Genomic DNA, 13,154 nt, shown 5'->3' with positions numbered 1-13,154 from the left:
AGTTTGTCTCCTTTACACCGAAAAACACTGGAGATCTCAGAGGATTCCAGGAGGAAAATAAAGTGCGGATGGAAAGACGAGTCGGAAACCACCATCCAGGGAGGCATCAGAGCATTGCATTCATAGCAAACAAGGCCTTTATACACAGCAACTAACTCCATCTTCTTTACTGGCGATCACGGCAATTAGTCACAATCAATGATTCTTCTTAGTCTTGAGTCTTCTGACCGATTTGATGCGGCCCGCCACAAATTCCTCTCCTGTGCTAATTTCTTAATCTCAGAGTAGCACTTCCCACCTATGTCATCAATTATTTGTTGCGTACATTCCAACCTGTGTCTTGCTCTACACTTTTTACTGTCTACATTGTGAGACGTTCTGTCTACGGTCTGTTAGCATAAAAAGTAATGTTTGATGTCGAAGGGCTGGCCTGCTGGCAGACGTCGGCGCCTGTAACTCTACGCTCTGTAGCGTCACTGGACGAGATTTATGGTCACTGGTTCCTACCCTCAATTTGTTCCTCAAGATACCCTCTACGACCCCTCGAAGTTTCTGGGGGACCCTGTTGTACAGGGTGAGTGAAATGAAACTGTCCCTGAAAATATTTCCTGTAGCTTAAGACGATTGCGAAATTTTCCAGGCCAGTTTTACTTTCCCATTCTTTATATCGAACTGCTGTGACGAGAAGCTGTCCGTGAATACCTGCGAGTGGTGGTGCGAGGGCTGCTGCAGGTAGGAATAGAGGCAGGCGGTGGTGGTGGGGGCGGGCGCAGGCCCGGCGGACGCCTTGGGCCCCACTGCCACCCCCACCCCCACGCCCACGCCCACGCCCACCGACGCCGCCGTGGCGGACATCACGTCCGGCTGGCTGTCTGCGCTCGCGCTCGTGACGTCACTGTCTGCGTCGCCTTCTCGGTCGGCGTCGCCGTCGCCGTGGCCGCGGCCGTCCTCAGTGCTGGCTGCATCACGCTCCTTCTGGACCTCGCTGTCCTCGCTGGTCGCTTCGGCACTGCAACACCACAAACAGAGGACTAAGGTTAACGGCGGATCAAGAAAGCAAGCGCACAGTCGAGCATCCCGTCTGCAGCCGAACTACTTGCTCAGCCGGTAACGACATCTGCCAAAGTGTAGTGCGAAATTTGTCCCATAGCTTTGGTCTCAAAACTATACAGACATTAGAAAAAAAACAAAGCATCATCATTCTGAAGACTGGTTTGACCACCACGTTGCTTTACGATACATGGTACTGTTGGATGTAATCTCCTGTTGCCTCCCTCCGTCTTTTGAACTGACTTCCCAGGCAGTTACACGGAGATCTACAGTTTCACATACATTCCGAATCACGGCGCAACTCGGGATGTTGCACATTAGCAAACAGTGCCACAGATGATATAAGTGAGAAGTGTGACAAATTAAGATCCTAGGACTGACTGGAGATCGAACCCGAGACCTTTGCATTTGTAATCTGACACTTTAACAACAGTAGATCCGACACGAAGTATGTTGAGATGAGTAATCAGTGACTGGAAAAGAATATTTCACTTGGTATGAAGGCTTGTGTGAGCGGTTCTAGGCGTTTCAGTCCCGAACCACACGGCTGCTACGGTCGCAGGTTCGAATCCTGCCTCGGGCATGGATGTGTGTGACGTCCTTAGGTTAGTTAGGTTTCCTTAGTTCTAAGTCTAGGGGACTGATGACCTCAGATGTTAAGTCCCATAGCGCTTAGAGCGATTTGAACCATTTGATTGATCGTATGCCTGGGAGAGTGGAAGTTGTCATCAAGGCTAAGGGTGGGCCAACACCATACTAAATTCCAACATTACCGATGGAGGGCGTCACGAACTTTTAAGTCATTTTCGCCGGCCGAAGTGGCCGTGCGGTTAAAGGCGCTGCAGTCTGGAACCGCAAGACCGCTACGGTCGCAGGTTCGAATCCTGCCTCGGGCATGGATGTTTGTGATGTCCTTAGGTTAGTTAGGTTTAACTAGTTCTAAGTTCTAGGGGACTAATTACCTCAGCAGTTGAGTCCGATAGTGCTCAGAACCATTTTTTTTTTTTAAGTCATTTTCAGCCAGGTGTTCGGATACTTGTGATCACATAGTGTATCTTGCCATTATCGATATCGATAACAGGCAAAGATCGTCGAAATTGTCGATTTCGCGGAGAGATGAACTGTGCCTGCACATAATTACGCATGTACGGAGCCATCTGTCTGCGAATCCTACTCGTACTTCTCAAGATTTGTTTTAACGCGATTATTACTGCTGGTGGCAATGACTACAAAGTATGAGATTAACGGGACAGCGGTAGCAGTAAACTAGCAGCGTAAAGGTGGTTTTCTCTGAGCGCACGTTTCGCCAGCGCCGTCCATCTTCAGGGGACATTTGGCACGCGCAGGGAAAGCGCCGTGTCCGTGACCTTCCGCCCGCGGCCGTGTGGCTGGCGCCGGCGCGGGCGACGGCGCCTGGGGACCGCACGGTGAAACCCGCCGCGACATTTCAGGGAAAACGTCCCGTGTTCTCCTCTCGCAACACGCCACGGGAACAGCTCGCGATTACCGCAGCGGGGAGCCACCTGGACCCAGACCGGTTCGTCCGCGGCAGTGATTGCGTGTGTGTCGCGCGGAACGTCCCGCGCTTGTTCCTGTAACTGTACCAATCAGTCACGCACTCTAACGCTTCATTCACTTTCCAATATTCCGTGTCGTGCCGAATATTGCCCCGATTTCATTAATAAGGCCACGTGACATTCCTTCTTACAGCTCTGTTGTAACTCCCAATTACTTCACCGAAATGTCGGCATTGTAGCTTGACAGAAAACGATGTTGGGGTAAGTTTGGATTTCACAAACGCGCGTTGGAAAAATTGCTTAACTGCTGCTGGACAAACCTGTGGCGATGTAGGCAATATCACTCCATAGGAAACATTTTTGGAATATCTTTGTTAACATTACTCTATGCGAAAAAAGAACTTCTTGACCGATTTTATAACAAATTCACATTCTGAGCTCATACTCTACATTTTATATCTACAATCGATGCACACATTTTACGGCATGTGGCGTGCTATTTCGGCGATCTTCGCAAACGCAATCGGCAACCCTTCTCGCACCTCGGGCACGCATGTAGCCTAAATGGCCCCTGCAGGCCTCGGCGTCGCGGACTCGCTCTGTAGTAGTAACCGTCACCAGAGGGCGGTGCCAGCACTAGCAGAGGCCGCATCTTCCAAGGGACCTTTTCGCGTCCACCACACACGTGACCAGAAAATAGTGCCGCAAGTATACCGCCGCCGGCCGCTGTAAAGGTCGGCGCCAGAGCTGCACAGGTCAGTTCTTCCGGCTTCCGAGAACCTCTGCTAGACTCCGGGCGAGTGCTATTCACCCCATCGTGAGGACCGATGCTGCTGTATTCAGCCTTCATAGTTGTCGCAATCAGACTGTATCCAGGGTAGACTTTTCTGTTCATATGCTGGTGTTATTCAGGACAGCTTATTCGGACTTGGAGTATTTTCCATACAAGTGTATTTGTCTATGAACATACTAATTGTGCTAGTTTGTGAGACTCTGGAATCACCATACTGTCAAGTCCTCATATCTCTGAGACACTGTAATTTTGTTATTATCGTCGAAATAGACGTTTCTTTCTTTGGTCAATAAACTTTTGTAAACTTTATTACTGTTTTCCTGTGTCGATGTGAGCGACACATCCTAGCTTAGGGTACTTCACGTACGACAATCATTTTCCACTTTCCTGTTCAATGCGCGTATGGTACTTTGGAAGGATGACCGTCGCTAAGCCGCGTTAGAGTTCAAATTTCTCTGATTTTTACAGTCTTGGTAATTTAGCGAAATGTATGTGGGAGACAAGAACATGCTCTATTCTTGGAACGCCCGCTCTAGTAATTTTAACGGTAAAACTCTGACATGGACAATGCCTCTCTTGTAGCGTCTAACACTGGAATTTGATGAACATCTTCGTAACACACTTGATACGATCCCGTGAAAAAAATCTGACTCTCTTTTACGGATAGTCTCTGCGTCTGTTATTAATCCTACCTGGAAAGAGTAAAGTTCACAGAGGATAAATAAAAATCTTGTGGTTTGCCGTTGACACTGTAATTTTATCAGAGACGGCAGAAGAATAGGAAGATCAGTTGAACAGTATGGATATTGTCCTCAGATGAGGTTACAAGACGCAATGATATGCAAGTATATTGAGGATAAAGGAATGTAGTTGAATGAAATCGGGCGATGCTGAGGAAATTAGATTAGGAAATGAGACAAAGCGGTAGATAAGTTTTGTTATTTGGGTAGCAAAACATACGACGATGGCCGAAGTAAACACGATATAAAATGCAGACTGGCGATAGCAAGGAAAGTGTTACAGAATTCAAATTGTTAACATTGAATATAAATATAAGAGTTAGGAAGTCATTTCTGAATATATTTGTAAGTAGTGTAGCCTCGTGCGTAGTGAAAAGTACGTGATAAATAGCTCATAGAAGGACCTTTGAAATGCTTTGGATTAGATCAATTAACTAACGAAGAGGTACTGAATGAGAAGGGGAGAAAAGGCGTTTACTGCACAACTGTACTAAAAGAAGGAATCGGCTGAAAGGATTCATCCTAAGACATCAAGAAGTCGGTAATACGGTAATGGAAGGAAGTGTTTGGGGAGGAGGGGGGGTTAAAAATGGGAATCGGGCTAAACCTTAACTTCCGTCAGCATATTCAAGTTCAAGTAGGTTGCAGTATGTGAAGAGACATGAAGAAGCTTGGGCAGGATAAACTACAGGGGAGAGCTGCACCAAACCAGTCGCAGACTAACGAGCAATACTCGTCAATCGGTCTAGCCAGTATTCCGTAAGCCACCTTCTTAGTACATGAATTACTCTTCCTCGAGAATTCCTATGAATTTCAGTTTGATATCTCCTGCTCCTATGACTATCTTCATCTCTGCTTGATGTTCAACAGAAAAAAAAAACCGCCGTTGACCACTGGATCTGATAAGGGCATTGTGATAAACCCTTTGAACATTGCTGGGCGAACAAAGGAGAATTTGGTGTGGATCATGGAATGGTTCTGAATTATGTTGGAAGTAATACTCCATGCGGAAAAAATCTCTTCGCCAATTTCAGTCTAAACCTACCCTGTAACATCATCAGTTACGAGACAATTTGGCAGGATTAGTAAAATGTATTCTTACGATTGTCCATCCGCTCTTGTTACTCCATTTTTGTGCACAAGATTTCGATACCTGTGTTAACAGTCTTCAGACAGTGTTCACTATTTTCTACCTGGCTTACAGCAGATTTGCGAGACAATCACTCACAGCACTTGGCTACGTCAGTCCATGCAATATTTAAAAAAAAATAAAGTAAGTCATTTCGGCTAACGGTGTAGCTACTGTCGTGATCCGTCAGTTGTGAATAGTAATTTGAAACTACATAAAATTCTCTCTTTGAACTGTAGTGCTATTGGCGCTCGTCGCTATATTTAGTCCACTAAGCGGAGTCCACATAGCCACCAACAAAACCCACATACATATTTGACGCATGCTTATCGAATGGTGATTATTCATCGTTATTCAAGCTCGCTTACGTTGGCTGTAGATTTTCGATCTTGGCTCGCCCATTTCAGTCTCAATGTTATTCCCCCTTAATTTTGCGCTCTATGCCTTAGGGCACGATTACCGTAATTCTGATATTACTTTGCCCCTCATACATCGTGACATTTTAAGATAAATGATTTTTTTTTTTTTTTAAATTCACAAACTCGTAGCTTTTACGAATGTTTGAAATACAGGGCTTATTAAACGTCACGAACCACAAAATCGCTTCTAAACGGTCGTTATCTTGAGACACCTGATACATATGCTGTATCTTGAATAAGTGTATGAACAGCTTTGTAAATATTACTGACTTTCTAATACACGTGTTATATGGAGGTTAATAATTACCCATAACGGGACCTTTTTTGGAAAACGTGAACACGCGCAAGCTTGATTATTTAGTCTGAAAGATCAATACAAGACAAATTGTACGCAAACGATAATATTTCACGAGTGGTTGGACATTCGCTTCGTTATCGTGCCGTGGATAGTACATTCATCCGCGTCGTCAGGGTTATGGACGTCTCGTGAACAGAAATTGATCGTCACGTCATTATTTTAAAGTGTCAGAAAGAAACACAATTTGAATCTATCAGGCAAGATGATGAGTTGTGGATATCAATTGCCGTTACTAAAGGATAACGACTGATGTTAACTAACTAGCGACTAGATCCTGTGAACAATCCAACCCGCGTTTACTTAGGTTGCTTCTGGTCTGAATAGATGCACGGTTTTACCAGAATTTCGACTAAGTGATATCTGAGTGCGCCCTTTCCCCAGCCCTCTAGACGTTAATTAACTAATTAATTAAAGGAGTGCATTATGGTGGTGTAACATAAATACGTGGTTGAGCGCGTAGCGGCAGATCGGGTACGTCGACATTGCAGGTACGGGTCATACGAAATCATCGTAGTGTACGTACATGAATTTGTCTATATTTGTGCCAGGTCGCTTACCCAGTGAATCATCGCTCTGCCTGATACAAATACGTTGCAAATAATGTTCACTTGTACTTACTTATTGTCTTCCCGGGGAGTATGGGAGGTTTCAGGACGATAATGCACGCTGATAGACGGCAGAACCGCTCTCGAATGACAAGAGCAACACGATCAAGACTACTTCAACCAGCTCCTTACCCTACCCTGCCATACGCCACTACCACTCCACTGATCTTGAATATTTGTGGGAACAACTGTGTCCTTATGTCTGCTATGTTTCTCCCCCCAGGAATCCTTCCACAGATATAGGAAGCACTGCAGACAAGATGGTTCCACATATCTGTAGAGACGTATCAGAAGTCACTTCCAGCTTGTTTGGCTGTTGTGTATAACTATTTAAAATGCAAAACACACAAATGCTGACTTTATATTTTATTCCGACCGGCTTCGTTCATAAACAATGTTCACGCTTCTGTTCAAAACAAAAAACAAAAATCACGTCCAAATGCAGAAAAGAAATGAGTCATATGGTCATAAGATTATTTCGAATGTAACAAGAAAATTACTTACGTCGAAAAATTAATCTACATCCAACATGCCATACTGAAACTGAAAGTATCATTCATTTCGAACATTAGAAGCGCGATATCTGTGTGAAGAGCAACTAACTGAAGAGAACCAACACGAGACATACACTAGCATTATAGGGCCAGAACTCATTGTAAACAATTGAAAGATCAATGGCGACGAAGATATTACATTCTTAGGTAGGATGAAGATAACACTAACAAAATTGCATTCCAACCAAACTTTTCAAGAAGACAAAGTAATAAACATTTAAAAGTACATTACATAAATTTTTTACATACTTAATTACTTTATGATAACAATATGCTTTGTCGAGGTAAAGACTAAAGAGTGACCTTTTGACAATAACATATAACAAAATTATCAGACTGGGTTAAATACCATACTGGAAATATCCAGTTCATGCTTACATCCATAGCTGAAAGGTATTAACGCAATTTACAGATTTTTCAGAAAAAAGTACTGTCCAATAACGCAATTACTATTACACCCAATATTTGAAACATCTTCAGCAAAGGTAATTAGAAATGATCACAGTCACAATCTTTTGAAACGATAAGAACAAGCGGGACCCTTTAGGGGGCTATTCCATGGCATAAAATCAGAAGTGTTGTACTAATAGCATATCCAATTAAGAAACAATATACATTCGCGTAATCAAAAGTAAGAAGTTTGAATAATACAAAAAATCATCATAATGTTTTGTCAGGTGCCTTAGTAATAATGCCACTTGTCACCAAAAATGTACAAAAACGAAGCGCAAGTACACTTTGCTAAGATAAAATATACAAATATTACTATAATACAATCTATGAGCTTCGGTCGATCACACACTGTAATTAATCCTTTCATGCTGACATACGATGTCAGAAAATGGAACACTTATTCACAGATCAACAAAAATTTAAGTAATCTCAATTCCCTATTTGTAGCTTAATCAATAAGTCACCTAAGGCCATCAGGTAGTAACACATTCATTAATCGTATGAGGATCGTATGACCATCTAGGAGGATAATCAAGTGGGAGCCGCATCATAAGCATATTAGCTGTGATGCACCTCATTACATATAATCAAACATCATTTCCTTTTTGCATTGTGTACGATTTTTATTTTGTATTTTGTTCAGGACCGTGAACGTCGTTTATGACCGCAACCGGTCGGAGGAAAACAAAAATAAAGTCAACATTTGTGTTCATTTATCTTAAAAAGTATTTGCAAACTGATAACTGCTTTAGCAGGACGTTGTGTATAAGCTGCAAAACTCCGATTATTCTACAAACCAAAGAGTTAATGTAACACTGCGACTCAACAAACAGGTGATTTCACTACTGTAAAGTCTGCCATATGCATATCGTAACGGACGTATCAGCCGATAGTATGCAAGAGAGAGGCATGAGAAAACTGGCTGAGTCTTGGGCACTTGTTGCAGTGCTGTTGAACTGGAGGTGTTGGGGAGACTGGATGGGGGTGGGGAGTGGAATGATGAGAGGTGGGGGGGGGGGGGGGGGAGCGTGCGCTATCGGAGCAGGTCTGGCCTATCGGGCATCGCGGGACAGGTCGGCGACCCTGCCCGCTGCGCCACGTAATCGACATTGTTACGGCCGACCGTAACGAGCAGGCGAGAAGCGTGCGCCGTAACTCTGCCCGGCTCATCACAGCTCTCCTCCCACACTGTAAACATAGACGCATAAACATTCTCCTTATCTGCGTGCAATTTGTTATCTCCTCACGGCCGTGGTTTGTCGCCCCGGGCTACGCGGGAAGCGTAACTCACACCTTGTTCCCAAACAGGAAGCTGGGTTTCGCCCGGGGTGCGTTATCGACATATTGCGAACATCGGTAACCCTGTAATTTTCAGTAGCTGCTGTCCAGAGATACCGGCTACCAACATGACTATTCACAGTACAAATAAAACACCGATTGAACGAAGTAAACTCAACACACAAAATATTAGTCGCCGTCTTAAAAACAACACACCGAAGCTTTGCGGCTCAGAATGATGTGTAGACCTGGTATACCAGGTGGTCACGTGTGCCTTCGCCGCTGAACTAAGCCGTGGCAGCGAAGCGGTGTGTACGTAACAGTCGGTTGCGTGAAGCCACCGCCGTAACACGGGTCTACGTGGAGACGTGACGGAAGGGCAGAATGGTACCCATAACCACATCTTGAATGAAGTCGCCTGATTTGTCGCTGTATCAACGCTCACCGTCCAGTGCGTTTACAAACAGTGGTGTATTATTTGCAGCCATGTAACAAAGCGTAAGCACAGTGGTCGTAAAATGATTCCAACTGACACAGACGTATTTCTAACGCGGCAGGAATTTGCGCTGTCAGTGAATGCAGATCCATTTCTACATCTACGAGGGTCGTTCGATAAGTAATGCCCCACATTTATTTTCTCAGAACGCGTTTCTTATCAAGAGTCAGAATTTGTTGACAACATACATAAACATGTCTTGTCCATGAGCTATTTTTCTGCGTATTCTCCATCAGGTTCTGTGGCCGTACGCCAACGTTGTGGAAGAGCATGTATTCCCTGCCATCTTCAAAGTGTGTTCCCCTCAGAGAATCTTTAAGCTCCAACATTTCAGATGAAATGGCCTTTCCTTGAATCCGCTGTGAGCATTCGTGGAACCAATCGTGAGCATCTCTTTTTGAATATCCGAGAATCTTGATCACTGGAGACGCATTTCCAATGCTGACTGCCAACTGTAGAGCCAATTGTCGAGTTGTGATGCACCGGTCGGCACGAATAATGGCATCCGCACGATTAAGCATGTCTAGAGCAGTGGCTGTGGCAAGATGTCCCGAGCGTGTATGATTATGGAACTCTGTTTCTGCATTTCCTGAGGCTGTAGCTTTCTTTACCCAACGCCCAACTGTACTCCTACCAACTGCAGCATGCCATACACTGCACACAAACGTTTACGGATGTTCACCACGGTTTCTTTTCCTGCACACGAGGATTCAATAACAGCACGCTACCTGTAACGGGAGTCGTATGTAGATGCCATTTTGACACTGTACTACGACTCTGCTATCTGCCAGAACGGTTAGAAATTTGACTGGTGCACAGAACAAACATCAAATGTGAAGCACCGATAATGTCATCTGTCTATGCATATTAATGGCTTTTTTTAAAAAAATGTGGGGCATCACTTACTAAACGACCCTTATACGCCTATACTCCGCATGCTACCTTACGATATACGAGAATTATTGTCGGTGTCCTTCCGAATTAGCTCTAATTTCTCAGACTTTCTCGTTGCGGTCTTTCCGCGAGACGTACGTGAGAGGCAGTAATATGTTGTCCGACTCTTCCCAGAATGTACTATGTCAGAATTTGAATAGTTTCCGACCGAATATTGCTTGAAACCATGTTGTGCTTCGGAAGGGATGAAGTAGTGTGATCAGTGCATCAGGAGAAATGCGGTATATCTGTTATATACGAACTACAGCCACTTACAATATACTGCATTCTCGCTTCCAGGGAAGGAATACAAAGTTATAAGTAACAAAAAATTCTTGAACAGAAAGTACCAAGGAGATGTGTAGGATTCGCAAAATAAAACTAGCTCGCAAAATACACTCTAAGGAGAAACAACACGACGCACCACGAAGAAATTGATCCAGATGCACAGACAAACAAATGATTACAACCTCAGAAAAATTGGATGATATATTCCGGAGAAAGAGCTTCACAAATTGGGCAAGACAATAATGCTTTGATCCACATTGACTGGCGGGGTTGTCACATGTTCTCCCGAGGGATATCGTGCCCAAATTCTGTCCAACTGGCTCGTTAGATCGTCAGCACCCCGAGATGGTTGGAGGGCCCGACACGTAATGCTTCAAACATTCCAGTCCGCAGCTCGTGGTCTAGGGGCTAGCGTTGCTGCCTCTGAATCACGGGGTCCCGGGTTAGATTACCGGCCGGGTTGGGGATTTTCTCTGCTCGGGGAATGGATGTTTGTGTTGTCGTCATCATTTCATCATCACTCGTGGAAAAGGGTTAGACTGCACTGTGTAAAGATCGGGACTTTGTGCTGGCGCTGATGACAGCGCAGTTAAGCGCTCCACAAACCAGACATAGACATCATCATTCAAACTTTCTCGACTGGGGAGAGATCCGTCGACTTCGCTGGCCAAAATACGGTTTGGCTGGCAAGAAGACAAGCAGTACAAACTCTCGCCGCATACGGACGGGCATTATCTTGCTGAAATGAAAGCGCGGCATGTCTTGTCGTGAAGGGCAACAAAAGAGGGTGAAGAATATCGTCGACGTAGCGCTGTGCTGTAAGGGTGCCGCGAATGACCATCAAATGGGTCCTGCCATGAAAAGTAAACGCACACCAGACATCACTACTGGTTGTCGGGCCATATGGGTGACGACAGTCTAGCTGGTATCCCACCGCAGTCCGGGGCATCTCCAGATAAATCTTCACTGGTCACGGGGCTCAGTTCCAAGTGGTATCCATCACTGAAGACAATTCTATTCCAGTGAACGACATTCCACCCCGAAGACGTGTACGATTGACACTGAATTCGGAATTTGTTCCCATTCTTCATAAATAAGTATTTTTGTCCTTATTCTCCTAATTAAGAAATCAAATACAAGATACAGTAGAATTTATATGTGGAGGAAAAATCAGCAACAAAGATAGGTGACAGTGCAGCTCAAGATTTTGGAGCCGTTAACAGCTTTTCTCCCATCATATTTGACCAATTAATCCACAACATGGTGTTCGTGCGACATATGGCAAACACACGGGTATTGTGCATCTTGCAGATCATCACATTCATTCACAGAATGCCTCCACAGTGACGCGTCCCCACTGCTTCAGCTTCTCATTGCACCGCCTTCCCCCATCCTATGTCCTCCGTACCCTACATAGCACACCGACCCAAACAGCTAAGTTGCTCTTCGACAGCTTTGCGTTCGCCTCAAGATACGTATTGAGTTATAGCCCGGGAGGTGGGAGGGCTGTTGGGAGGAGAGTGGGCTAGTAGTAGTTGGAAGAGGCTCTGTCTTTTGCATAATGGCCTTTGCTTAGAGGACTAAGCGATGTCTAGTGCCATAGTACTTCCTGGCCTTCTCGACTGCTGCCGTTGTTTATTGTCCGAGGTTATGAATTCATAACTCGCATGACGCTACGTTCATGCTGACTAGAAGCGGTTGCCAGCGTCCACTCGCAGTGCACCTAGTCTCATCCTTATCAACATCGCCGGCCTCGCGTAAACAAATATCGGGCCGAAAATTGAAGAAGAGATGACAGGGGTCAGAGACCACGGCTGCAAAATCGCGCGGACGCGAAAAAGTAAATGATTTACCCGAATCACTGTAGGCGAACGCCGGGATGTTCCCTTCACCAACGACATGACCGATCATTCCTACTGTTCTTGCCAAATCAGATTTAATACTCCGTATCTAAAGACTCCACCGTCAGCGGAATATTAAATAATAATCTTTCTGCTTTTTAACTCATGATATGACATCTCTGACATTCAACATACAAATATTCGGTCACATGTTCGTGTAGCTTATCGCGCAGCGCTATAGCTTGAGACGAAGGAAGGTGAGATTCGCGCGGAACGATTCCGCGGGGCGGATTGACAATCGCTGGTCTGGTACACTGGCCAGTGTGAGTGTGGTTTTTAGGCAGTTTTCCACGCACGTTTAAGCAAATGCTGGCTGGTCTGTAAAGTCTATCTGTACAATACACAAAACAGTTGAAACACGATAAGTCAGAGAGCAACATTTCCACACATTACAGTCAAGTGGCGCGCACGACTTCCATCTGTTGCGTTTACTGACGAGTAGGTCGACAAGAAGGCATCTGACCATAAAATGTCATAAGAGTAAATGTATCAGATCATGAAAACAGCGATTTCTTATTAGCAGTAAATCTTACTTAAGTATGTTCTGGAGGATTTTCTATTATGATCACATATAGAGGGTGAATCACCTAAAACTTGCACCGCAAATATTGCCGAAATGAAAAGTGCCATTGAAGTGCGA

General features: G+C 44.7%; 1 protein-coding gene across 1 annotated transcript in view; it reads right to left on the bottom strand.

Moving 5' to 3' along the window:
• LOC126481792 (uncharacterized) overlaps nucleotides 1-13,154 on the bottom strand; it is a 327,057-nt gene that overhangs the window by 231,027 nt on the left and 82,876 nt on the right. The window contains exon 8 of the mRNA XM_050105747.1: nucleotides 703-1,009. Within this exon, the coding sequence (XP_049961704.1) occupies nucleotides 703-1,009 (307 nt within the window). The remainder of the gene's footprint in view (nucleotides 1-702; nucleotides 1,010-13,154) is intronic.

This window comes from Schistocerca serialis, chromosome 5 (genome assembly GCF_023864345.2).
Source record: "Schistocerca serialis cubense isolate TAMUIC-IGC-003099 chromosome 5, iqSchSeri2.2, whole genome shotgun sequence".
Taxonomy (NCBI): Eukaryota; Metazoa; Arthropoda; class Insecta; order Orthoptera; family Acrididae; genus Schistocerca; species Schistocerca serialis.
This window is presented reverse-complemented; position numbering and strand designations above follow the sequence as displayed.